Genomic DNA, 25916 nt, shown 5'->3' on the forward strand with positions numbered 1-25916 from the left:
AGGGAAAAAATTTTTATGTTATTTTCACATGTCCATGTTCTTAAAAGCCTTTGTTTATTGTTTTTGTTTTTTCTATGAAACTTATTTCAATATTTTGACATATATTTTGAATAGGGTATGTTATTCGGGGTATATTCCAAATTAGGTGGGTTCACATTCTAAAATTGACGTGTTTTGGAGGAAAACTTGTGTTTTGAACTTGTTTTTTAGTATGGCGAAAACGACTCGTTTTGAAGTGCTTATAAAGGGAAAATATTTCAAACCCCAAAACATGCTTGGTGAGAACACCGTATTAGATTAAGGAACATGATACGCTAGATACAAATCTATACACGCCTGGACTGCACATGTTTCGATTCGGGCGAATGAATCTTTCCACAGCCTTTAGTATAGATCTGGCTGTGAGAGATAACTCAATTTTGGGCTCTTTATGCTAACTCCTTATGGAGAAAACATTTGGGAATTTTCCTCTTACAAATTGAATCATTTTTTCTCCCACTGTATATCATCTTTTCATATAACTACAAGTCCCTTAATCTATTTTTATTTAGTTTTCTTACACAGTAATGCAACAACACGAAATTTATTTTTAGAAAGCTAATTTGTTTGAATTCACCTAAGTGGTGAACAATCGAACAATGCCTTTTGTTTCTACAGTCAACAACAACAACATGTGACAACTTACAGAAATTCTAACGCGTACATTAGTAGTGTTTTTCCTAGTTTTACGACGGGCTCTTCGTTGTTTATTATATTTCATGTTAGCCTGATACCGAAACGGGCAACGTCCAAATGCATTATATCTAATTGTACAATTATTAATCGGGTTTTATGGACAGATTTAGATTAAGGAACATGATTAATAGAGTCATTGAAAAGAAAACGCCAGATACAAATCTATACAAGCCTGGACTGTACATGTTTCGATTCGGGCGAATGAATCTTACCACAGCCTTTAGTATAGATCTGGCTGGGAGAGATAACTCAATTTTGGGCTCTTTATGCTAACTTCTTATGGAGAGAACATTTGGGAATTTTCCTCTTACATTTACAATTGAATCATTTTTTTCTCCCACTGTATAAATGTTTTCTCCATAAAGGTGGGTACTATGTTTGTTGGCACGAAAAAAAACTTCACTTAACCATTCTTTCGCGTTGAAAAATGAGAGTATTGACAATAGATTTCGAACGAAGAAAACAGCTATTTTGGAACTATTCTGCGTTTATTTCTCAGCAATTTAATTGACAACATCGCCAAACGTCATAATATTTTTACGTATACATACGCAGCAGCAGATTGTTTACATACACGCATTCATAATAATTTTTTTGAAGTGTTTTTCTACCAGTTTTTGAATTGTTTTGAACCAAATCTCACAAAGCACAGGACAATAATAATCCAAATGGATTCCGTCAATTTGTTATGCAAACTTTTACATCTGAAGCAATTGACAATCCGTTCAGCAACAAACTTAATTCAGCAACAAAACAATTGGTGAAAAATGCTACTCGTTCATTGGAATATGCCGAAAAGAAGACACATAAGGAACAAAATCATCATAGTTTGAATAAAGTCGAATATCTTAAAATCGTCGTTATCACACCACCATGGAAAGACAAATGCATGTGAGAATTTTCAAGCAAAATTTAAAAATCATACAGGATTTGAATGCAAATGAGCGTGGTAGTGCCAAATATGGTATCACTGAATTTGCTGATTTGACCAGTACCGAATATAAACAACGTACCGGCATATGGCAACGAGATGAGGGTAATGCTGCTTTAACCCCTTAAACTGAAATTCCAGACATTGAATTGCCCAAAGAATTCGATTGGAGAGAAAAGGTCAATGTGGCTCTTGCTGGGCTTTTAGTGTTACCGGCAATGTCGAAGATTTGCATGATGTCAGGATTGATAAACTGGAACAATATTCCGAGCAGGAATTATTAGATTGTGATACAACAGATTCAGCTTGTAATGGTGGTTTGCCCGATAATGCTTATGATGCCATTGAGAAAATTGGAGGTTTAGGACTTGAACTTGAAATGAATTTCCCTATCATGCACGCAAAGAACAATGCCGCTTCAATACATCGAAAATCCATGTTAAAGTAAAAGGTCATGTTGATTTACCCAAAAACTCATACATGTGGTGGCTGTCTGTACAACTCTTTGAAAGGTTTTTGTGCAGCCATCATGGAAATACAAACCATACCATTTCTCATACTTAATACCACCACTCCATACCCAATAAATTTTCATCTAGTTTTTTTATTCTCACATATATATTTTTTTCTTCGTCTTACGATATTGTTACTTCCTTATTATTTTTTGTCAAACGAAAGTATAGTGTATAATGTAAAGTTCAAATTCAATAAACTTAAGCCCATAACTCACGTTTAAGGGTAGTTCCTAAGCCAAAGTCACTGTTCCCGACTTATAATTCGTCACAAAGGGATGTTAGAGTTCTATACCAGAGAATATCTCAGTCACGTAATAAAATCGGGCGGGCCGACTATATATGCACCAATTTGTGATCTACATTTTCGATACCATCTGAAATCCTCCAAATTTATTGGGTGATATATATAAAGGTTTATGTTCCCATATACATACTTTTAAATCTGAACCGACAATATATTTAAGACTTCTTAGACATTTTTTGACTTAAAATTTAAGTCGGTTAAATCGGTTAACGCCCTATGGCGATTGATATTTATTAGAAATAAAGTTCAATTCGAGTCATTTTTACAAGTTTTCGACTAACAGTGACGATTTTACAATGTATTTTGATCATTTTTCTCGAAATCAGAAAAAATATATATGGGAGCTATATCTAAATCTGAACCGATTTCAACCAAATTTGGCACGCGTAGCAACAAAGCTAATTCTACTCCCTGTACAAAATTTCAACAAAATTCGAGTAAAAACTTGGCCTCTTTGGTCATATGAGTCTAAATCGGGCGAAAGATATATATGGGAGCTATATCTAAATCTGAACTAATTGTTTTCCTAGTGCAAAATTTTAAGCAAATTGCGCTAAAACTATGGCTTCTGTGATCATATAGGTCCAAATCGGGACTTAAATCTGAATCGATTTCAATAAAATTTAGCACACTTGACTTTACTGCTAATTGTAATCCTAGTGCAAAATTTCAACCAAATCAGGGTAAATCTCAGGCGTCTGGGCCCATATAAGTGCATATCGGAAGAATGATATATATGGGAGCTATATCCAAATCTGAACCGATTTCAATAAAATTTGGCACACTAGACTATACTACTAATTGTTCTCCTAGTGCAAAATTTCAACCAAATTGGGGTAAAACTTTGGCTTCTGGCCCCATATAAGTACATATCGGGCGAACGATATATATGGGAGCTATATCTAACTCTGAACCGATTTCTTCCAAAATCAATAGGGTTCTATTCTGATCCAAAACACATAATTGTGTCAAATTTGAAGTCGATTGGGCTTAAATTGCGACCTAGGCATTGATTACAAAAATGTGTTCACAGACAGACGGACATGGCTATATCGACTCAGGAACCCACCCTGAGCATTTTTGCCAAAGACACCATGTGTCTATCTCGTCTCCTTCTGGGTATTGCAAACATATGCACTAAATTATAAAACCCTGTATAGGGTATAACTTTTTATTTATGTGGCATAAACATTTACCATTTATTTTTGGTATAACTTTGTTCAGACCAACTAATTTTATTTTTGGAACATAGCAAATTATTCTTGTGATTCCATTCGTTGCAACCATAGTACTGCATCATCAATAGCACTGCCTCCTTTATATTTACCATGAAATGACAGCATAAATTGTGTTTATTATCCCGATGCCCAGTAAAAAGAAACGATTGTAAAATGAACATCGCTAAATAGAGCTTTATTTGTTAACATTTTTCTATAAATGTCGTGTTATATACATTATTTCTATTCAATCATGTAGTAGGGGGCGGCTAGATGGTGGTTGCTAGTTTATTACGAAAATACCACTCCATGTTATATTTATTTCGTCAATTGATCGTATAACAATTTTAAATAACAACGCGAACCACTTTTGCATTATAATTTAACACAAATCATTTGAACAAATAAATTATTTCTTAATTCGCATTACAAATGGCGCCATGTTTTCAAACTAACTAATCTCAACATATGGAAGGATTTAACACGACCTAATTAGGGACTATGCGCTTTATGTCACTTTTTCAACTCGAAAAAAAACAAAGTACCACAAACGAAAAAATATTTCGGTAGTTTTTCGCATTTTTGGTTTTGTATGGGATTTCGCTGCGGAAACCGAACATAGTACCTACCTTTACATAAAATGCAGGACACTCACACAAGAGGTGTTTTATTGATTCCTTTTCCTCCGCATCATGACAGCTCATACAATAGACATTATACTTCGCACCAATAGTTTTTGCAAAATCGCTTATCAGGCAGCGACCCGTTATAGCAGATATCAGGAGTGGTATCTGGCGTCTCGAGAACACTAGCATATCTAGTGTGCGGTTTAAGTTTAAATGGGGCCATATTTGCTTGGTGTCGTTACAACCCTTACAATTCTCCCATCGAACATTTGCCATCATGACAGCCTTCTCACGCAGTAAGAGCTTGCAGGTAGTCAGAGGCATACCAACAGATTCTAGTTCCCCTGGAATATGTAAGGTAGTTCCTAGCCTTGCTAGCTCATCTGCTTCGCAGTTCTCCGGTATGTTCCTATGGGCAGGCACCCATATTAGGTGAATATTGTGCTGCTCAGCCATCTCATTGAGAGATTTGCGGCAGTCGATGGCCGTTTTCGAGTTGAGGAACACAGAGTCCAAGGATTTTATTGCAGGTTGACTGTCTCAGTATATATTAATACCAATATTGTTTGGATCATTACTTCTCAGCCAATTCACCACTTCTCTTATTGCTAATATTTCAGCCTGAAAAACACTACAGTGATCAGGTAATCTTTTCGCTATTCGAAGTTTAGAATATACTCCGAAACCCACTTGGCCATCCAATTTGGAGCCATCAGTGTAGAAATCTATATATCTTTTATTCCCCGGGGTCCGTGTACACCACGCCTCACTGTTGGGAATTAGAGTCTCAAACTTTTTGTCGAAAAGTGGACTCGCCAAAGTGTAATCCACTACGTTAGGCACATCTGGCATTATTTTGAGGACCACAGCGATAGCTCGCGCAACCGCACAGCCGTTGTTGCAGCTGACTGTTTGGCCAAAATGTCTAAAGGCAATAGATGCAGTATGACATTATGGGAGTTTGTTCCTGTCTTGCTGAATGCACCTGAGATACACAAGCACGCCATACGCTGAACTTTGTCTAAACTTGTCGGCTGGTGAAGTGCCGGCCATCAGACCACAACACCATATAGCATTATAGGTCTAAGCACTGCCGTGTATAGCCAATATACAATTTTTGGTCCCCACTTTTTCCCTATTGCCTTTTTGCACGAGTATAAAGCTACCGTTGCTTTCCTCGCCCTTTCTTCAATATTAAGCTTAAAGTTCAGCTTCCTGTCCAAAATAACGCCAAGGTATTTTGCACACTCCCTAAAGGGAATTTCAATACCCCCTAAGGAAATGGGCCTAACCGTGGGAGTTTTGCGGTCTTTGCAGTACATGACTATTTCTGTATTTGCAGGATTTACCCCAAGACCATTATCTTTCGCCCATTTCTCAGTCATCCGGAGGGCTCTCTGTATAATATCTCTAACTGTTGATGGGAATTTTCCCCTGGCTGCTAGCGCCACATCATCTGCGTATGCCACCACCTGTATCCTTTCTTTTTCTAGGGAAACCAGAAGGTCGTTTATAGCAAAATTCCAAAGAAGAGGTGATAGAACTTCTCCTTGAGGAGTGCCTCTGTTCACATACCTTTGTATGTTTACTTGTCCTAGTGTGGCTGAAATACGTCTCTTCCTTAGAAGTTCGTCTAACAGCCTAAGTATACCTGGATCAACATTCAGAGTTGTCAGTCCATTTAATATCGAGCTCGGATGGACGTTATTGAACGCCCCTTCGATGTCTAGAAATGCCACGATTGTGTATTCTTTGACAGATAGTGAGCTTTCAATAAAGCTGACTAGTTCATGTAATGCGGTCTCAGTAGACCAGCCCTTCGAGTATGCATGTTGTCGTTTCGAGAGCAAACTTGAATCGACGCTAGTTCGAAGATAAATATCTATCATCCTCTCCAGAGTCTTAAGTAGGAATGATGATAAGCTGATTGGTCGGAAATCCTTCGCATTCGAGTGGGAGGCTTTTCCCGCTTTAGGTATGAAAACTACTTTTGATTCCCTCCACTTTCGTGGAATATATGCTAAGTTGATACATCCTATATATATCGCCGACAACCAGGGGATAATTCTGTCAGCCACCGCTTGTAACTCCGCCGGAATAATTCCATCAGGTCCAGGGGATTTGAATGATCCAAAGCTATTTAACGCCCATTTTATTCTAGATTCTGATACAATTTCCGGGAAAATGTGTGTCCAATAGTACCTCCAGCGTCTCCTCACTGGACGTTGCCCAATTGCCCTCCGATGTTTTAATGAAACCTGGAGCGGAGCTCGTGGATGCTAGCACCTTCCGTAGTCTGGAAGCCTCGGACGTATTCTCAATGCTGCTGCAGTAATCATTCCATGAGTTATGCTGAGCCTTTCTCAGTTCTCGCTTGTAACCTCTCAGATCCTTCTTGTAAGCGTCCCAATCCACAAGAGCTCTGGTGGACTTTGCTTTGTTAAAGAGCTTCCTGCACGATTTCCTCATATTACCTAACTCCGTAGACCACCATGGTGTTCGATTTTTCTCCCTTGGCTTCCCTTTAGGGCATGCAGCTTTCAGTGAAATGTTGAAGGCCTTAGTAATCCTCTCCACTGCGTGTTCGACAACTTCCACAGTGCTCATGTTTGTCTCTGGTATTTCCGGTATCATCATATTGAACGATTCCCTATACCGAAACTGATGTAGCGATGATCTGTGAAGCTATGTGCCCTCAAAACTTGCCACTCAGATATCTTATCATTCAGTTCCGGAGAGGTCAACGTTACGTCCAAAACCTCTTGTCTGTTCCTGGTGACGAAGGTTGGTGCATCTCCCTTATTGCAAACTACCAGGGTAGTACGCAAAATAAACTCTATTAGCGACTCTCCCCTTGCATTAGTATCACTACTTCCCCAAATACTATGATGTGCATTTGCATCGCATCCCATTATGAGTTTTGTCTTTGTTTTTAGTGACTCCTCAACTAAGGTCTTAACGGCACAGGGTGGCGTCTCCCTATCATGTCCCATGTAGACCGAAGATACCCAATATTTGCATGTGGATATCTCTAGACTGGCTACGACAGTGTCTGCATTGCTCAATGAAGGAAGCAGAAACAAGTTTAGTTCGTTTTTAGCAATTATACATGCTCGATTTATATCGTTACCGGTATTATGCAAAAGTTGGAAACCCGGAGTGCTTAATTCACAGATCTTGTTCTTATATACATATGTAGGGTTCTTGAATAAGAACTATATCTATGTCTCCTTTCATCAGGAGAACTTTTAAGGCAGCACAAGCGGCCTTACAATGGTGAAGATTTATCTGGAGGAACCGTAGAACCATCCAAATATTCAACCACCGTCACATCAGCCGCTTCAATTGAGTCATCAAGGGCTTCCTCTTCACAGATCTCGGTGACTCTCACAATCCGCGGTTCAGCCTGTTGAGCCTGTAGAAACTTCCCGCATATGATTTTCGCCATAGTCTGCAGGTTTTATGTCTCCTTCGGCTTCGCTAGGAGATTTTTGCACTGCTGATTCTACCGGGTATCTTCGGTCTATATGGGACATGACAGGGAGATGCCTCCATGTGCCGTTAAGACCTTAGTTGAGGAGTCACTGAAAACAAAGACGAAACTCATTATGGGATGCGATGCGAATGCGCATCATAGTATATGGGGAAGCAGTGATACTAATGCAAGGGGAGAGTCGCTAATAGAGTTTATTTTGCGTACTAATCTGGTAGTTTGCAACAAGGGAGATGCCCCAACCTTTGTCACTAAAAACAGGCAAGAGGTTTTGGACATCACCTTGGCCTCGCAAGAACTGAATGAAATGATATCTGAGTGGCATGTTTTAAGTGAACACAGCTTCTCAGATCATCGCTACATCAGTTTCAAATTTGATGTTCATATCACCAAGACCATATTTTCGCCAAATGTTAGGAAAGCTGACTGGAATAGGTATAGGGAATCGTTCAATATGATGATACCGGAAATAACAGAGACAAATATGAGAAATGTGCAAGATATCGAACACGCAGTGGAGCGGATTACTAAGGCCTTCAACATCTCACTGAAAGCTGCATGCCCTAGAGGAAAGCCAAGGGGGAAACATCGACCACCATGGTGGTCTACGGAATTAAGAAATATGAGGAAATCCTGCAGGAAGCTCTTTAACAAGGCAAAGTCCACCAGAGCCCCTGAGGACTGGGACGCTTACAAGAGGAATCTGAGAGGATATAAGCGAGAACTGAGAAAGGCTCAGCATAACTCTTGGAATGACTACTGCAGCAGTATTGAGAATACGTCCGAGGCTTCCAGACTACGGAAGGTTCTAGCATCCACCAACTCCGCTCCAGGTTTCATTAAAACATCGGAGGGAAATTGGACAACGTCCAGTGAGGAGACGCTGGAGGTGCTATTGGACACACATTTCCCTGGGAATCAGACGGTTGAACCATGTACTGGCGGTGCCACAGTTGCTCAGCGGTCGTTTCCTGTCGAGGAAATTGTATCGGAAACTAGAATAAGATGGGCGCTAAATAGCTTTGGACCATTCAAATCCCCCGGACCTGATGGAATTACTCCGGCGGAGTTACAAGCTGTAACTGACAAAATTATCCCCTGGTTGTCAGTGATATATAAAGGATGTATCAACTTATCATATATCCCAGGAAAGTGGAGGGAAACAAAAGTCGTTTTCATACCTAAAGCGGGAAAAGCCTCTCACTCGAGGGCGAAGGATTTCCGACCAATCAGCTTATCCTCATTCCTACTTAAGACTCTGGAGAGGATGATAGATATTTATCTTAGAACTAGCATCGATTCAAGGTTGTTCTCGAAAGGACAGCATGCATACTCGAAGGGCAGGTCTACTGAGACCGCACTACATGAACTAATCAGCTTTATTGAAAGCTCACTATCTGTCAAAGAATACACAATCGTGGCGTTTCTAGACATCGAAGGGGCGTTCAATAATGTCCATCCGAGCTCGATATTAAATGGACTGACAACTCTGAATGTTGATCCATGTATACTCAGGCTGTTAGACGAACTGCTAATGAAGAGACGTATTTCAGCCACACTAGGACAAGCAAACATACAAAGGTATGTGAACAGAGGCACTCCCCAAGGAGGAGTTCTATCACCTCTTCTTTGGAATGTTGCTATAAATAGCCTTCTGGTTACTCTAGAAAAAGAAAGGATAAAAGTGGTTGCATACGCAGATGATGTGGCTCTGGCAGTCAGGGGAAAATTCCCATCCACAATCAGAGATATTATTCAGAGGGCCCTCCGGATGACTGAGAAATGGGCGAAAGACAATGGTCTTGGGGTAAATCCTGCAAAGACAGAATTAGTCATGTACTGCAACGATCGCAAAACTCCCACAGTTAGGCCTATTTCCTTAGGGGGTATTGAAATTCCCGTTGGTGAATGTGCAAAATACCTTGGCGTTATTTTGGACAGGGAGCTGAACTTTAAGCTTAATATTGAAGAAAGGGCGAGAAAGGCAACTGTAGCTTTGTACTCGTGCAAAAAGGCAATAGGAAAAAAGTGGGGACTGAAACCAAAAATTGTGCATTGGCTATACACGGCAGTGGTTAGACCTATAATGCTATATGGTGTTGTAGTCTGGTGGCCGGCACTTCAGAAACCGACTTGTTTAGATAAAGTTCAGCGTATGGCGTGTTTGTGTATTTCAGGCGCATTCAGCAAGACAGGAACAAATTCCCTTAATGTCGTGCTGCATCTATTGCCTTTAGACATTTTGGCCAAACAGTCAGCTGCAACAACGGCTGTGCGGTTGCGCGAACTATCGCTGTGGTCGGAAAAAGGTTACGGTCACAGTTCTGTCCTCAAAATAATGCCAGATGTGCCTAACGTAGTGGATTACACTTTGGCGAGTCCACTTTTCGACAAAAAGTTTGAGACTCTAATCCCCAACAGTGAGGCGTGGTGCACACAGACCCCGGGGAATAAAGAATATATAGATTTCTACACTGATGGCTCCAAATTGGATGGACAAGTGGGGTTCGGAGTATATTCTAATGATCTGGATCTTCGAATAGCGAAAAGATTACCTAATCACTGTAGTGTTTTTCAGGCTGAAATATTAGCAATAAGAGAGGTGGCGAATTGGCTGAGAAGTAATGTTCCAAAAATGTGGGCATTAAGATATACTCAGACAGTCAACCTGCAATAAAATCCTTGGACTCTGTGTTCCTCAACTCGAAAACGGCCATCGACTGCCGCAAATCTCTCAATGAGATGGCTGAGCAGTACAATATTCACCTAATATGGGTGCCTGGCCATAGGAACATACCGGGGAACTGCGAAGCGGATGAGTTGGCAAGGCTAGGGACTACCTTACATATTCCAGGGGAACTAGAATTTGTTGGTATGCCCCTAGCTACCTGCAAGCTCATGCTGCGTGAGAAGGCTGTTATGATGGCAAATGTTCGATGGGAGAATTGCAAGGGTTGTAACGACACCAAGCAAATATGGCCCCATTTCAACTTAAACCGCACACTAGATATGCTAATGTTCTCGAGACGTCAGATATCACTCCTGATATCTGCTATAACGGGTCGCTGTCTGATAGGCGATTTTGCAAAAACTATTGGCGCGAAGTATAATGACTATTGTATGAGCTGTCATGATGCGGAGGAAAAAGAATCAATTAAACACCTCTTGTGTGAGTGTCCTGCATTTTGTGTAAAGCGCAAGCAACTTTTAGGAGCATATAGCTTCAGATTACTGGCGGATCTGGAAAACGTTAACTTAAGCAGTCTGCAACTGTTTTTGGAACAATCTGGTTGGTTCAACAAAGAAAATAATCAAGAAGGTTCAGCGGTTAAAACTAGAAGTGCCCATATGTAATAGGTACTTTTAGTTAATGTGGTATCACAATGGACTGAATAGTCTAAGTGAGCCTGAATCTTAATCAGGCTGCCACCTTAACCTAACCTAACCTAACCTATTCTACCGGAGGCTTCTCCGTTTCGGAATCCTTTGGCTGATCGCTTTTGTATACCTTCATATGGATGTCATGAAAGCCATAACTTACACGTCCTTGGGTCTGGGCTAGATGTGGCAGCGACTCTATGTTTAATATAAACACCGCATGTCGTCTTGGTCCATCCACCTCATCCAAACGACCAACCTTCCAATCGGCGGTTGGAAGATCTGGGTTACATTCTGTTAGTCTCTCTAGTATTGACTCAGGATCAGGAGGGTTTGCCGGTATCCATGCATGTGCTCTAGGTTTAGCCGGTATGTCTTTTTTATCGACTAACTCCAAATCCATAGACCTCTGGTCCGCAAAAGCTATTAACTTATATCGTCCTTGATACCATCCAGCATCTTGCCGTCGAGGACTTGGTCCGGGAAACTTTTTTCGCACCTCTGGGTAGACACCAGACATCGCGTTCTGAATTTCCCCCCATTTTTGCCTTAGAATCATACCGTCCAATGCTCCTTTATTAATAATAGCCATCACAAGGCTGTCTTTTGCAACTGAGGCAAACGATCTTTGATCCCGTTTAGAGGATGACAGCTCATCCGGTGATCGTTCCCTCTTTCCAGCTTCAAGAATTCCTTGAGCCCATTTTAAGGAATCGCCTTGCTTAGCCGACAACGTGCTTGGGTCGACTGATCCTAATTTCTTTAGGATAAACAAAGCGTTTCTTCGTTCCTTGAATCTCTTTCGAGAGGGATTGCCACCTTTTGATGTCATCACCTTAGAAAAGGTTCGACTTGCCAAAGTGTCACCGCCAGTCGGCCCGTCTACAGGTCGACTAATTGGGCCTAACTCTTGGTCATAGCCCAAATTTATAACTCCAGTCGATACCCTTCCACTGGGCCCTGAAGTTACCAACCCAGTGGATGTCACACTTGAAATTTGTAGTATGTACTTATTACGATGATTTTACCCGCTATTAAAAAATACGTCCGTTCCGTTCGACGGTTGAATTGTATAGAGTTGGCAGCGGTGCCAACTCTGACGATTTTTCGAAATCCCTTTGAAACTTAAACATTGCAAGGTATTCTTTTGTCTAAAAACTATTTAAAGCTAAATATTTCTGATTGCTACACACAAACATTTTTTTTCTGATTCAATCACGAAATTAATTGATCCAATTAATTTTTTAATTGAAATGTCTTCAATCACAGAAATAATAGTATCAATTAAAAAATTAATTGAAGGTCAATTAAAAAATTAATTGATACTATTAATTTTTGAGATTGATTGTTGTTTCAATTAAAAAATTTGTTGATTCAATTAAATTTTTAATTGAATATTTTTAAAACTCAATTAAAATCTAATTGAAAAATTTTTCGTGAAATTTGTTTCTGTGTATTTATTTATTCATTACCGATAATAGCAATAATAAAAATTATACATGAACAAGTAATAAGGATTTAAATTGTTCTGTCTAAACAATGTAGTATGTTACATGTGGTCACAATCAGAAATATTAATTTAAATTAATTAAAATTTTAATTCATTAAATCCAGTTTAAAAACCTGGAAACTATATGACTTAATTAGATATTTAAACGGCATTATTCATGTAACTAAAATGAATAAAACCCTTTTTTGTTAATAACAGCTTTATTGAGTATACAATATATGGATGCCTCAGATGTTTGAATAAAACTTTTATTTTGTTCCTAAATCTTTTTTCAGCTGTTTTTGAATTGGATGAATTGACGAATTTGACGAAAAATATTTTTAAAATTCACGATTTTCAGCCCAAAACAGTTGGCACCACTGGTCGATAGCTTGTTCCGTTCGGAAGTTAGCGTGATTTCAACAGACGGACGGACGGACGGACGGAAATTCTTAGATCGACTCAGAATTTCACCACGACCCAGAATATATATACTTTATGGGGTCTTAGAGCAATATTTCGATGTGTCACAAACGGAATGAAAAAGTTAATATACCCCCCATCCTATGCTGGAGGGTATAAAAATGTGTACCCATGTGCTTCAGATTAAAAGTTGTAAAGTACACAAATTAGAATTTCAAAAATAAAGGGTGATTCTTTTGAGGTTAGGATTTTCATGCATTAGTATTTGACAGATCACGTGGGATTTCAGACATGGTGTCAAAGAGAAAGATGCTCAGTATGCTTTGACATTTCATCATGAATAGACTTACTAACGAGCCACAACGTCGAATTTTCAGTGAATGGGCCCTAGAAAAGTTGGCAGAAAATCCGCTTTTTTATCGACAAATTTTGTTCAGCGATGAGGCTCATTTCTGGTTGAATGGCTACGTAAATAAGCAAAATTGCCGCATTTGGAGTGAAGAGCAACCAGAAGCCGTTCAAGAACTGCCCATGCATCCCGAAAAATGCACTGTTTGGTGTGGTTTGTACGCTGGTGGAATCATTGGACCGTATTTTTTCAAAGATGCTGTTGGACGCAACGTTACGGTGAATGGCGATCGCTATCGTTCGATGCTAACAAACTTTTTGTTGCCAAAAATGGAAGAACTGAACTTGGTTGACATGTGGTTTCAACAAGATGGCGCTACATGCCACACAGCTCGCGATTCTATGGTCATTTTGAGGGAAAACTTCGGAGAACAATTCATCTCAAGAAATGGACCGGTAAGTTGGCCACCAAGATCATGCGATTTGACGCCTTTAGACTATTTTTTGTGGGGCTACTTCAAGTCTAAAGTCTACAGAAATAAGCCAGCAACTATACCAGCTTTGGAAGACAACATTTCCGAAGAAATTCGGGCTATTCCGGCCGAAATGCTCGAAAAAGTTGCCCAAAATTGGACTTTCCGAATGGACCACCTAAGACGCAGCCGCGGTCAACATTTAAATGAAATTATCTTCAAAAAGTAAATGTCATGGACCAATCTAACGTTTCAAATAAAGAACCGATGAGATTTTGCAAATTTTATGCGTTTTTTTTTAAAAAAAAGTTATCAAGCTCTTAACAAATCACCCTTTATATCGAATTTTTACCATTTTTTGGAAAAAAGGCACATACATTATTTCTATCGTAACATTTTTTTTAGATTTCTCCCGATCTTTTTTTACTTGTTTCTTATAGAAAACCAAATAAGGATACGTTTTAAGCTTTTATCGTCCATTTTGGTCAAGTAGTATATGAGTTCTTCTCCTCCCAATATCGGCAATTTTTCAAATAAAAAAATTTTGTTTTGTAATGCCGATCTCTTTTCCAAAACGCCCTATGTGTCCACTAACTAAAGGGTTTCAACATCCGACCAGTAAGCAGCTGAGAAATATGCAAATTACAAAAAACCCTTTTTCAACATATGTCCCCACTTTGGGATTTTGGAAATTTTTGATACCAATTTTGGGAATGGTATATTCAACAATATTTTTCCCTGAAAAAATCAAGAAAAGTCGTAAGGATATCACAATTAGTTCAAAATTATTAAGGTTTCAATTCATATTTTTAATTCCCAAAAAATCGGAATTTAAAAAAAAAATTCGTTCCCCAAAATCTTAGCCAAATGCGCCAAAAAAATTGCATTAAACGTCACTCCCTCGGGTAAAATAATGCATTTCTGCACATGTACGTTTCTATGGGGGCTATACCTAAATCTGAACCGATTTATATCAACCTCGGCACACATGACGATACTATCAAATATACTTCTGTGCCAACATTTTGCAAAAAAATAAATTGTGGGTCCATATCTTGTGAACAGGAAAAGATAATCGCACACGCACGCGAACTTTTTTGCAGAGCTTTACAAGTTCTATACAGAAAAATCGAAATCGGTTCAAAATTGCGGAGTTGACAGCGAAAGGTCAGTACTATGTTCGCTTTTCGCGTTGAACTTTTCGCGGTTACTTTATTAAAACAGTTCAATATAAATCAGATATAAATCAGGCTATATATAATTATGGACCGATGTGAACCAATTTTTGCGTGGTTGTTAGAGTTCATATACTAACACCATGTACCAAATTACAAATTTGATGAATTTTGCTCCTCCAAGAGGCTCCGCAAGCCAAATCTGAGCGTCGGTTTATACGGGAGCTATACGTAAAAGTGCTCTGATATGGCCCATTTGCAATACAACAACTAGTGCCAAGTTTCAAGTCGATAGCAGCGGTGCCAACTCTAACGATTTTTCGTCATTTTGACGATTTTTGATAGTAAATTTGGCCTCTGACGATTTTAAACAACGTTGTTATGTGATGACAATTTTTTAAAATGCTCGACTCAAGTGTTTCCTTTTAAGGGGTTTTATATCGATTTGACGATTTTTCAAAATGATGTAGTTATAAGTAGATGTAGTTAATGTAAACAAGTTATTTTGGACCTCAATAACATGACAGTTTATATGTAGCCGTCTCCAATGTAGAAAGAAATTTCAAAGAAGTATAAATATACCTAAAATTCGAAATCTCTTTGAAACTTAAACATTGCAAGGTATTCTTTTGTCTAAAAACTATTTAAAGCTAAATATTTCTGATTGCTACACACAAAAAATTTTTTTCTGATTCAATCACGATATTAATTGATCCAATTAATTTTTTAATTGAAATGTCTTCAATCACAGAAATTATAATATCAATTAAAAAATTAATTGAAGATCAATTAAAAAATTAATTTATCCAATTAAAAAATTAATTGATACTATTAATTTTTGCGATTGATTTTTGTTTCAATTAAAAAATTTGTTGATTCAATTAAATTTTTAATTGACTATTTTTTACAACTCAATTAAAATTTTAATTGGAAAATTTTTCGTGAAATTTGTTTCTGTGTATGAAGCCAGTTCAGTTAAATTCACTTTATTTATTTATTCATTACCGATAATAGCAATAATAATAAAAATTATACATGAACAAGTAATAAGGATTTACATTTTTCTGTCTAAACAATGTAGTATGTTACATGTGGTCACAATCAGAAATATTATTTAAAAATTTAATTCAATTAATCCAGTTTAAAAATCTGGAAACTATATGACTTAATTAGAGATTTAGACGGCATTATTCATGTAACTAAAATGAATAAAACCCTTTTTTAATAACAGCTTTATTGTGTATACAATATATGGATGCCTCGGATGATTGAATAAAACTTTTATTTTGTTCCTAAATCTTTTTTCAGCTGTTTTTGAATTGGATGAATTGACGATTTTGACGAAAAATATTTTTAAAATTGACGATTTTCAGCCCGAAACAGTTGGCACCACTGGTCGATAGCTTGTTCCGTTCGGAAGTTAGCGTGATTTCAACAGACGGACGGACATGCTTAGATCGACTCAGAATTTCACCACGACCCAGAATATATATATACTTTATGGGGTCTTAGAGCAATATTTCGATGTGTCACAAACGGAACCATGTGCTTCTGATTAAAAGTTGTATAGTCCACAAATTAGAATTTCAAAAAATATCGAATTTTTACCATTTTTTTGGAAAAAGGCACATACATTATTTCTATCGTAACATGTTTTGTTAGATTTCTCCCGATCTTTTTAATTGTTTCTTATAGAAAACCAAATAAGGATACGTTTTAAGCTTTTATCGTCCATTTTGGTCAAGTAGTATATGAGTTCTTCTCCTCCCAATATCGGCAATTTTTCAAATAGAAAAAATTTTGTTTTGTTATGCCGATCTCTTTTCCAAAACCCCCTATGTGTCCACTAACTAACTGTAAACGGTTTCAACATCCTACCAGGAAGCAGGTGAGAAATACGCAAATGACAAAAAAATAACTTTTTTCAACATATGTCCCCACTTTGGGATTTGGGAATTTTTGATACCAATTTTGGGAATGGTATATTCAACAATATTTCTTCAAACAATTTTCCCTGAAAAAATCAAGAAAAGTCATAAGGATATCACAATTAGTTCAAAATTATTAAGGTTTCAATTCATATTTTTAATTCCCAAAAAATCGGAATTTTTGAAAAAAAAAATAGTTCCCCAAAAACTTAGCCAAATGCGCCAAAAAATTGCACTAAACGTCACTCCCTCGGGTAAAATAATGCATTTCTGCAAATGTACGTTTATATGGGGGCTATACCTAAATCTGAACCGATTTATATCAAACTCGGCACACATGACGATACTATCAAATATACTTCTTGTGCCAAAATTTTGCAAAAAATAAATTGTGGGGCCCATATCTTGTGAGCAGTAAAAGATAATCGCACACGCATGCGAACTTTTATGCAGAGCTTTACAAGTTCTATACAGAAAAAATCGAAATCGGTTAAAAATTGCGGAGTTGACAGCGAAAGGTCAGTACTATGTTCGCTTTTCGCGTTGAAATTTTCGCGGTTACTTTATTAAAACAGTTCATTATAAATCAGATACATTAACTCAATTGATGAGCAGTTTCTTGTTCCTCTAAATTTCTCCAAGACTTTACAGGAATATGTTTGTTGCCATTTATAATTTTGATTATTTAAGGAAAAGTAACCGCGAAAATAAAGTGATTTTCAACTCGAAGGAAAACACCTCAGCTTTCATATAAAGAAAAAATTATGTTGATATCCTTATCCATTCAAATGTTGAAGATTATTCCCAAAAAAAAAAAAAAAAAAAAAAAAACGATTTGGAACCACTGTGCGGCGTTTCACATTGCAATGAAACCACTTAATGCGCTTTACAGACTGGCAGTTATTCCGGACGGAATTTCGATGTTTCTAAAGAATCTTAAGCGGACCTTAGACGGTCGGATAAACACTACGACAGAGGTACGCCTATTTGCTGTGTGTTCGTTCAAGTTTTACCCTCACACTGCACGAACAATTATGATAACAACATGAAGAAATAAGAAGAAGCATAAACACAAACAATGAAGATGGACGAAAAGTTAGGTTTAAAGCCATTTTTTCAGTAAAAATGGAAGAAACAATAAAAATTGCAAGCTGAATTAGCGATCCCTCATTAATTTCATTGCAGAAATGCTTGTTTTAATTATGAAAATAAATTTGTTTTTGCTAATGTTTGGCGAACATCCCCTTACACGTGAAGATTTGTGCCTCCCAACCGGAAAAAATCAAAGTTGTTTTGATTTTATGCCAACACGTCCCCGCAACACGCGAACATGGCCTTATACTAGCGGATTTGTCGCCCCAACGTGTTGTGTCGTAGGATTTATCCGACCGTATAAGGTGCCCTTTAGTGTGTCGGATCGATACGACTTGTCGGCGATGACTAAATAATCGATAAATGTGTTATCGATCCCATAAACATGCAGCAGTATCGATTATGCTTTCGGACTTAACTTATAGTGTACACAATATATGGGATATGTTCGATACGAGCACTGTCTTCCGGAATAACTGATAGTCTGTAATGCGCATAAAGTAGCTTGGAAACACTCAGTAACATCACCAGCATTACAGAGAAGGGATAATTTACCGCTTGTTGGAGTTCGGTCGAAACAGGTATTGAACCCACGACCCTTTTTAAGCAAGGCGTCAAATTCAAAAACTTTTGGAAGGGAAGTGACAGTCTTCGTTCGATATCAATGCCATCTACTGCTTTCAGAACATCTACATAGAAGAGTGTATTTGTTCCTTTTTCCACATTTTTTGGGGTACAAAAGTGATGCTATATTATCGTTTGAAAGCACTCGACAACCCTGAATGCTTGGCAGCGGTGCCAACTCTGACGATTTTTCGTCATTTTTACGACTTTTAGGTAAGTACTATGTTCGGTTTCCGCAGCGAAATCCCATACAAAACCAAAAATGCGAAAAACTACCGAAATATTTTTTCGTTTGTGGTACTTTGTTTTTTTCGAGTTGAAAAACTGACATAAAGCGCATAGTCCCTAATTAGGTCGTGTTAAATCCTTCCATATGTTGAGATTAGTTAGTTTGAAAACATGGCGCCATTTGTAATGTGAATTAAGAAATAATTTATTTATTCAAATGATTTGTGTTAAATTATAATGCAAAAGTGGTTCGCGTTGTTATTTAAAATTGTTATACGATCGATTGACGAAATAAAAATAACATGGAGTGGTATTTTCGTAATAAACTAGCAACCACCATCAAGCCGCCAACTACTACATGATTGAATAGAAATAATGTATATAACATGAAATTTATAGAAAAGTGTTAACAAAATAAAGTTCTATTTAGTGAATTTCTTTTTACGATCGTTTCTTTTTACTGGGTATAGGGATAATAAACACAAATGCTGGCCGTGCATCGTAATTATAAAGAAGGCAGTGCGATTGATGTTGCAGTACTATGGTAGCTACGAATGGAATCACAAGAATAAATTGCTATGTTCCAAAAATAAAATGCAAAAATTAATTATGCATATATCTTGCATTTTATCGATTCAAAACACTGGTTGAATTTTATAACGTGACTGAAATAGTTATAAAATTATACATTGGGAGAGTATAACAAGAAACATTCTTCAGTAAACCAGCCACTTTGCATCTCAATGTATTAATTTCAGTCAACGAAGTGTTCCTGGTATAGAACACTAACATCCCTTTGTGACGAATTATCTTGCGAAATATAAGTCGGGAACAGTGACTTTTGCTTAGGAACTACCCTTCAACGTGAGTTATAGGCTTATGTTGATTGAACAAAAAGTTTCACTTTGACTATAGCTATTGTATGGTGTACGTGTTTTAACTGGTCACCCTATGATGTTGTTCCCCCCGAGGTAACAACAAATGAAATGGCGTTATTATCCTTTGTGGGAACCGTGGTGGTGACCACTGGATTTGAAATTGCTAGTGAGGCGGCAACAGCATGGGCATAAGTACACTCTTGTCCGCTGGTATTGCAATGCGATTGTGTAGATGTTGTGGACACCAACGAATTAAGTTTGTTGATGAATGAGTCCATTGCTGCGCATGATGTAAAATTTAGCATAACACCGGAATTATATGTTTGTTAGATGGGCGTTACAAATTGACGGTATCCATTTGGAAAAACTGAAGAAGACGACAATGTACCGCATGTCTTTAAAGCTGTTGCCGAATGTGGTAAGACACCAGGAGTAGAGCGGCTGGCGTTTTATTCTTAACAATTATTAGTGTCCAGTGCTGTGTGAGGTTTGGTTGCAAAACAATTTAAAAACTGGTAGAAAAAACTTTTCAAAACAATTATCATGAATGCGTGTGTGTAAACAATCTAATCAGCTGCTGCGTATACATATGTAATAATTTTATGACGTTTGGCGATGTTGTCAATTAAATTTCGGAGAAATAAACGCGAAATATTTCAAAAATGGCTGTTTTCTTCCTTCGAAATCAATTGTCAACACTCTCATTTTTCAACGCGAAAGAATGATTTAGGGACTTTTTTTTCGTGCCAATAAACATAGTACCTACCTTTTAATGGTAAATTTGGTCTCTGATGATTTGACGACGATTTTAAAAAACTTACGCGGACCTTAGACGGTCGGATAAACACTCCGACAGAGGTTCGTCTATTTGTTATGTGTTCGTTCAAGTTTTGCCCTTAAGGCCGGTATGCACCTCTAGCGAAATTTTCGGTAGCAAAAATTTATTTAAGTCTACAACAAAAAAACAGGGCTGTGTACACAAATTTTAAACCAGCTAATCGCTTTTAAAAATTTTTAATATATGTTCCAAATATTCCTCAAATAAATTGTTTATTATTTACAGACCTTTTAAAACTTTTACGCACACAATGATTGTAATAAATTAAATGTTTGCTGCCAAAATATGCTTTTGACAACCCTGTTATTTTCATTAGAGGTGCGTACCAGCTTACGAAATTGAACGCTACCGAAAATTTCGTTAGCATAAATAGCAATGCATTTCTTAAGGGAATGAAATTTTTCGCTAGAGGTGCATACCGGCCTTTACACTGCACGAACAAATGAGATGACAACATGAAAAAATAAGAAGAAGCATAAACAAAAAATGAAGTTGTACGAAGATTTATGGGTGAAACCATTTTTTACTGAAAAACTGGAAGAAGATAATAAAAAAATCCTGGTATATGTGTCAAAACAATGATTCCTGAAGTGATCCACATTTAATATATTACAAATTACTTGAATTTCAAAATACTTGTCGCCTGGTTTCCCATTGATTGGAAGTGGAATTTTTCCACGTTTTTGCCACAATACTGGTTTAGATTTATATATTTCTTTAATTTTCAACCAGAATTGGCGATCCATCATTAATTTCATTGCATAAATGCCTGTTTTTAATGTAAAAATAAATTTGTCTTTGATAATGTTTGTCGAACTCAATGATTTGTACCACCCAACCAGAAAAAATCAAAGTTGTTTTGATTTTATGCCAACACATCCCCGCGACAGCCGAACACCACCTTATACAATCGGATTTGTCGCCGCAACGTGTTGTGTCGCAGGGTTTATCCGACCGTATAAGGTGCCCTTTAGTTATGAGATGACGATTTCTTAAAATGCTCGACTCAAGTGTTTCCTTTTAAGGGGTTTTATGCCAATATGACGATGTAGTTATAAGTTGACGATTTTCATAAGTTGTAATGTAAACATGTTATTTTGGATCTCAATAATATGACAATTTATATGTAGCTTGCTCCCAGCGGTCTCCAATGTAGAAAGAAATTTCAAAGCAATCAATATAAATAAACCTAAAATTGGAAATCCCTTTGAAACTTAAACGTTGCAAGGTATTTGTATTTTTATTGTTATTAAATCTCGCACAACAAGAACATAGCATTCTTATAATTACAGTACGAGGATAAACTCCGTAATGGTTGAAAGAAAATTTAATATCTTAAAGCTAACAATGGAATATTATTAAATACTTGGAAGAAATTATGAAAAAAGAAAAATGAAATAATTTAAAAGTACAATATATAAACAAACATATAAATAAATTAAATAAATTAAATAATGCCTACTCAATTTTGAAGCAATAAAACAATGAAGAAAAAGAAATAAAGAAAAAATAGTGGAAAATAACAAACACTTGTATCGTGAATTTGAACAAATTTTAATTATTTTCAAACAAACAATCATGATTGCTTAAAATATTCTAAAAGTTTGTCCTTAAAATTTAACGCGTTACTGGTGGTTTGCAGTTCATGTGGAAGAGAGTTCCAGAGACGCACGGCAAATATTAAAAATTGCCATTCAGAAACTAGGCTTCGATGTGGAAAAGGTATTAATTTCTTTCCCCTGTTCGATCTTGTAAACTGGAGTTTCCGGAATAGGTATGGTGGTGTTTGTCTGTATATAATCTTGTGCAAAAAGGTTAGAGATTTCAGGAGCATAAAATCTTGGAGTGAAACACCATATAAGGATCTCGAATACTGAGATGTCGATTCATGACGTTTCAATCCATAAACATAACGGGTCACATTGTTGAAAAACGATTGCAATTTACGTTTACTGGCCGAATCACAGTTCGCAAAGAGTTCGGAACCATATAGTACTCCGGGAATTATGTATGTCTTCGCCAAGAGTAATCTAATCCGCTGAGGAGTAAATGATTGAGTAGCCCACAAAGAGCGTAACTTCGAGTAACCCTGGCCCACAGCTACGTTTATATGGTTCGTCCAAGTCAAATTGCTATTAAGAATCAAACCTAAGTTTTTAGCATGAGGTACAATAACTAATTTTTCGTCATTTATCACAATATCCACATCACAAGAAAAACGAGACATCCTTTTCATAAAAATTAAACATTTTGATTTTAGGGGATTTAGGCATAACCCATTTGCCTTCGCCCACCTGAATATACCCGAAAGATCCTGATTCAGTAATCTAATACTATCTTGAATTCTATCCCTTGGACAACTAACGTATTCTTTTGTCTAAAAACTATTTAAAGCGAAATAATTTTGATTGCTATGAAGCCAGTTTAGTTAAATTCACTTTATTTATTTGTTCATTACCGATAATAGTAATAATAACAAAAATTATACATGAGCAAGTAATAAGGATTTAAATTCGCTTGGAGAATAGGAAATTTTTCTGTCAAGAAAATTTTGTTAAACAATGTAGCACATGTGGTCACAATCAGATATATTAATTTAAATTAAAAATTTATTTCAATTAATCGTCGTTTAAAAAACTTTAACGTTTAACTGAAATGAATAAAACCCCTTTTTTAATAACAGCTTTATTATATGGATGCCTCAGATGTTTGAATAAAACTTTTATTTTGTTCCTAAATCTTTTTTTCAACTGTTTTATGAGTGACGATTTATTGACGAATTCTTTGGGATGAATTGACGATTTTGACGAAAAATGTGTTTAAAATTTACGATTTTCAGTCTAAAACAGTTGGCATCACTGATGCTTGGTGCCGGCTTCATCAACTTGGTCACACTAATTGTGGGTATTGTTGGCATTGTTCTTTCTAAGTAGGAGGCGCTGTTGGTCGAACAAGCCATTTCGTCGTTTGTGTGCGTGGAGTTGGTGAAGTGAGAAAATTCACGCGGAGAGTCCGATAGCTTTGCATTTAGTTGATTAATTGTTTGGTGTGTTGCAAAGTCTTTTAGTTGGTAAGGCATACACATAATAACACTCAGAATGTCTATGAATTCCACGTGCTACAAATGCAACCGTCCGGGCCATTTTGCTCGTGATTGTAATTCCGGTGGTGGTGGAGGAGGACGCGACATGAGACGCGGAAACAATCGCGAAAAATGTTTCAAATGTAACCAAATTGGTCATTTTGCCCGTGCCTGCCCCGAGGAGTCGGAACGTTGTTATCGCTGCAATGGCATAGGTCATATTTCAAAAGACTGCCCGCAACCTGATAATCCAACGTGTTTCAACTGTAATAAAGTCGGTCACTGGGCCCGCAACTGCCCCGACGCAGCGAATGATCGTGGCTCCAGTAACATTTCTTGCTACAAGTGTAACCGTACTGGTCACATCTCGAAGAATTGCCCAGATACGGCCAAGACATGTTATAGCTGTGGCAAGAGTGGTCATCTGAGACGGGAGTGTGAGGAAAAAGGAAGCCGTAACTAGACAGCGGTACATGCTTCCACTGCCGATTGAACTCATATATTTCCTCCATCTTCCCTACAGCTGAATTCACTCTTTCAGAAAAATTTACTACTACGACACTACAAACTCAAATCCGATTTAAGTCTCTTGAATTATTCCATGCTGCAATTGCGGCCTACTAAGTATATTATCAAACGAACAGCATGACGCTATGCTAAAAACCCCAATAAAGTAATAATGTGGATAAGGAAAAGAAATTTGAAATTTATTAAGAAAAGTTGAAAAACACTGAACTATTATCCAAATTGCTTCTCTTCTTCAGCCGAAAGCTATGGAAGACTATCATTTAAAACAACCTCCTTTTTCTATAGAAGATGAAAGATGACAATGGTACACGATGGATTTATAGAATTTATCATAATATGGAGCTATGTGAAGCAGAGAAATAAAACGCAACCATCTCAGAAGCACTATCTTTATTATTTACTTTCAAATTTATATAAAAACGTACATCTAAAAAAAGAAAAAACAAAAATTTCAAATATCACTGTGATTGTTTTTTAATTGTAAATTAAAATACTGGAGCTGATGATTTGAGAAAAATTGAATTCGACTTGTTTTTTTTTTATCTATATATATATTTTACACTTCATGTGGTTCTGTATCCCCGAGTTCGATATATAACTAGCGAATGGGTTGACAAAGTTATGTATTCCTGCAAAATTCTCCCGTCACATAGACATGAAGCACAAAAGAAAAAACACTCAGCGAGCATATACATACACAGCCGTATTTCAGCATCGAGTTTTTTTTCTCTTGTATGCTGTTCGTTGTGAGTCACCGGTTATAATTGCGTTCGACAAAACACATGGCAAAAGCAGCTGACTAACTCTGGCATCGTAAGCTGTGAGAGTTGACGACAACTTGTTTTCTCCTTTCTTGGTGCAAGTCCTCGAAGACATTTATTTTCAGTGGTAAAATAGTGCAACTATAGGAAGTAGAAGTTGTGTACACATATTAATAGGGTGAAATATTTATTTCATACACACTAAGGTACAGTCGCAATATATTGCTATTGACTTTCTTAATAGAGACTGGAAATTATTATCTAAGTTTTCCAAACTCCCATTTCCATACACTTGAATATTTGCCATTAATTTGTTTATTATGCATCAAAAAAATTGCCAACTTCAGTAAAAGAGGGAAAACTTAGTATCATTTATTATCCTAATTTTATTTAGAAAATGAGAATGTTTTTTATTTGAATACTAAGCTTAAGAAGGTCTACAATTTTCATTCGATAACTCAGGAAAATATCCAGACTTTATTGTATAGGTGGGTATTAAGTTCAAGTAGCCGCTAAAATCAAAAAAAAAAAAGAATAAGATTAACCCTTTTTAGGCAAAATTTTAATTTAACTTCCTGGGAAATGATCCAAACCAACAAATTAAAAAGATTATTTCTTAATTTACAATTAATTATTCGAGCTTTAAGGTGAGTACTAAGTTCGAGTTTAGCCCCAAAAACCAACATAAATCAGTAAAAAAAAGTATAAAATTAATGTCTTTGATGCAAATTTTAATATAACTTGATGGGGAATAGCCCAAAGTAACTTTCTGTAAAGTTTTTATTCTTTAAAATGGATTATTAAAGAATAGTATTCGTAGAAAAATGAAGATTTTAGCGGCTAAACTCGA

The 25916-nt window shown here is 36.9% G+C and overlaps 1 protein-coding gene and 1 pseudogene across 1 annotated transcript; both read left to right on the forward strand.

Moving 5' to 3' along the window:
- Positions 1 to 1292: 1292 nt before the first annotated feature.
- Positions 1293 to 2281, forward strand: LOC142239147 (cathepsin F-like; annotated as a pseudogene).
- Positions 2282 to 23615: 21334 nt separating this feature from the next.
- Positions 23616 to 24827, forward strand: LOC142238292 (CCHC-type zinc finger nucleic acid binding protein-like). The gene has a single exon (XM_075309899.1). It carries the CDS (start codon positions 23794 to 23796, stop codon positions 24238 to 24240), a length of 447 nt encoding a protein of 148 aa, XP_075166014.1. The 5' UTR covers positions 23616 to 23793; the 3' UTR covers positions 24241 to 24827.
- Positions 24828 to 25916: the final 1089 nt, after the last annotated feature.

Source organism: Haematobia irritans, chromosome 5 (genome assembly GCF_050003625.1).
Source record: "Haematobia irritans isolate KBUSLIRL chromosome 5, ASM5000362v1, whole genome shotgun sequence".
Taxonomy (NCBI): Eukaryota; Metazoa; Arthropoda; class Insecta; order Diptera; family Muscidae; genus Haematobia; species Haematobia irritans.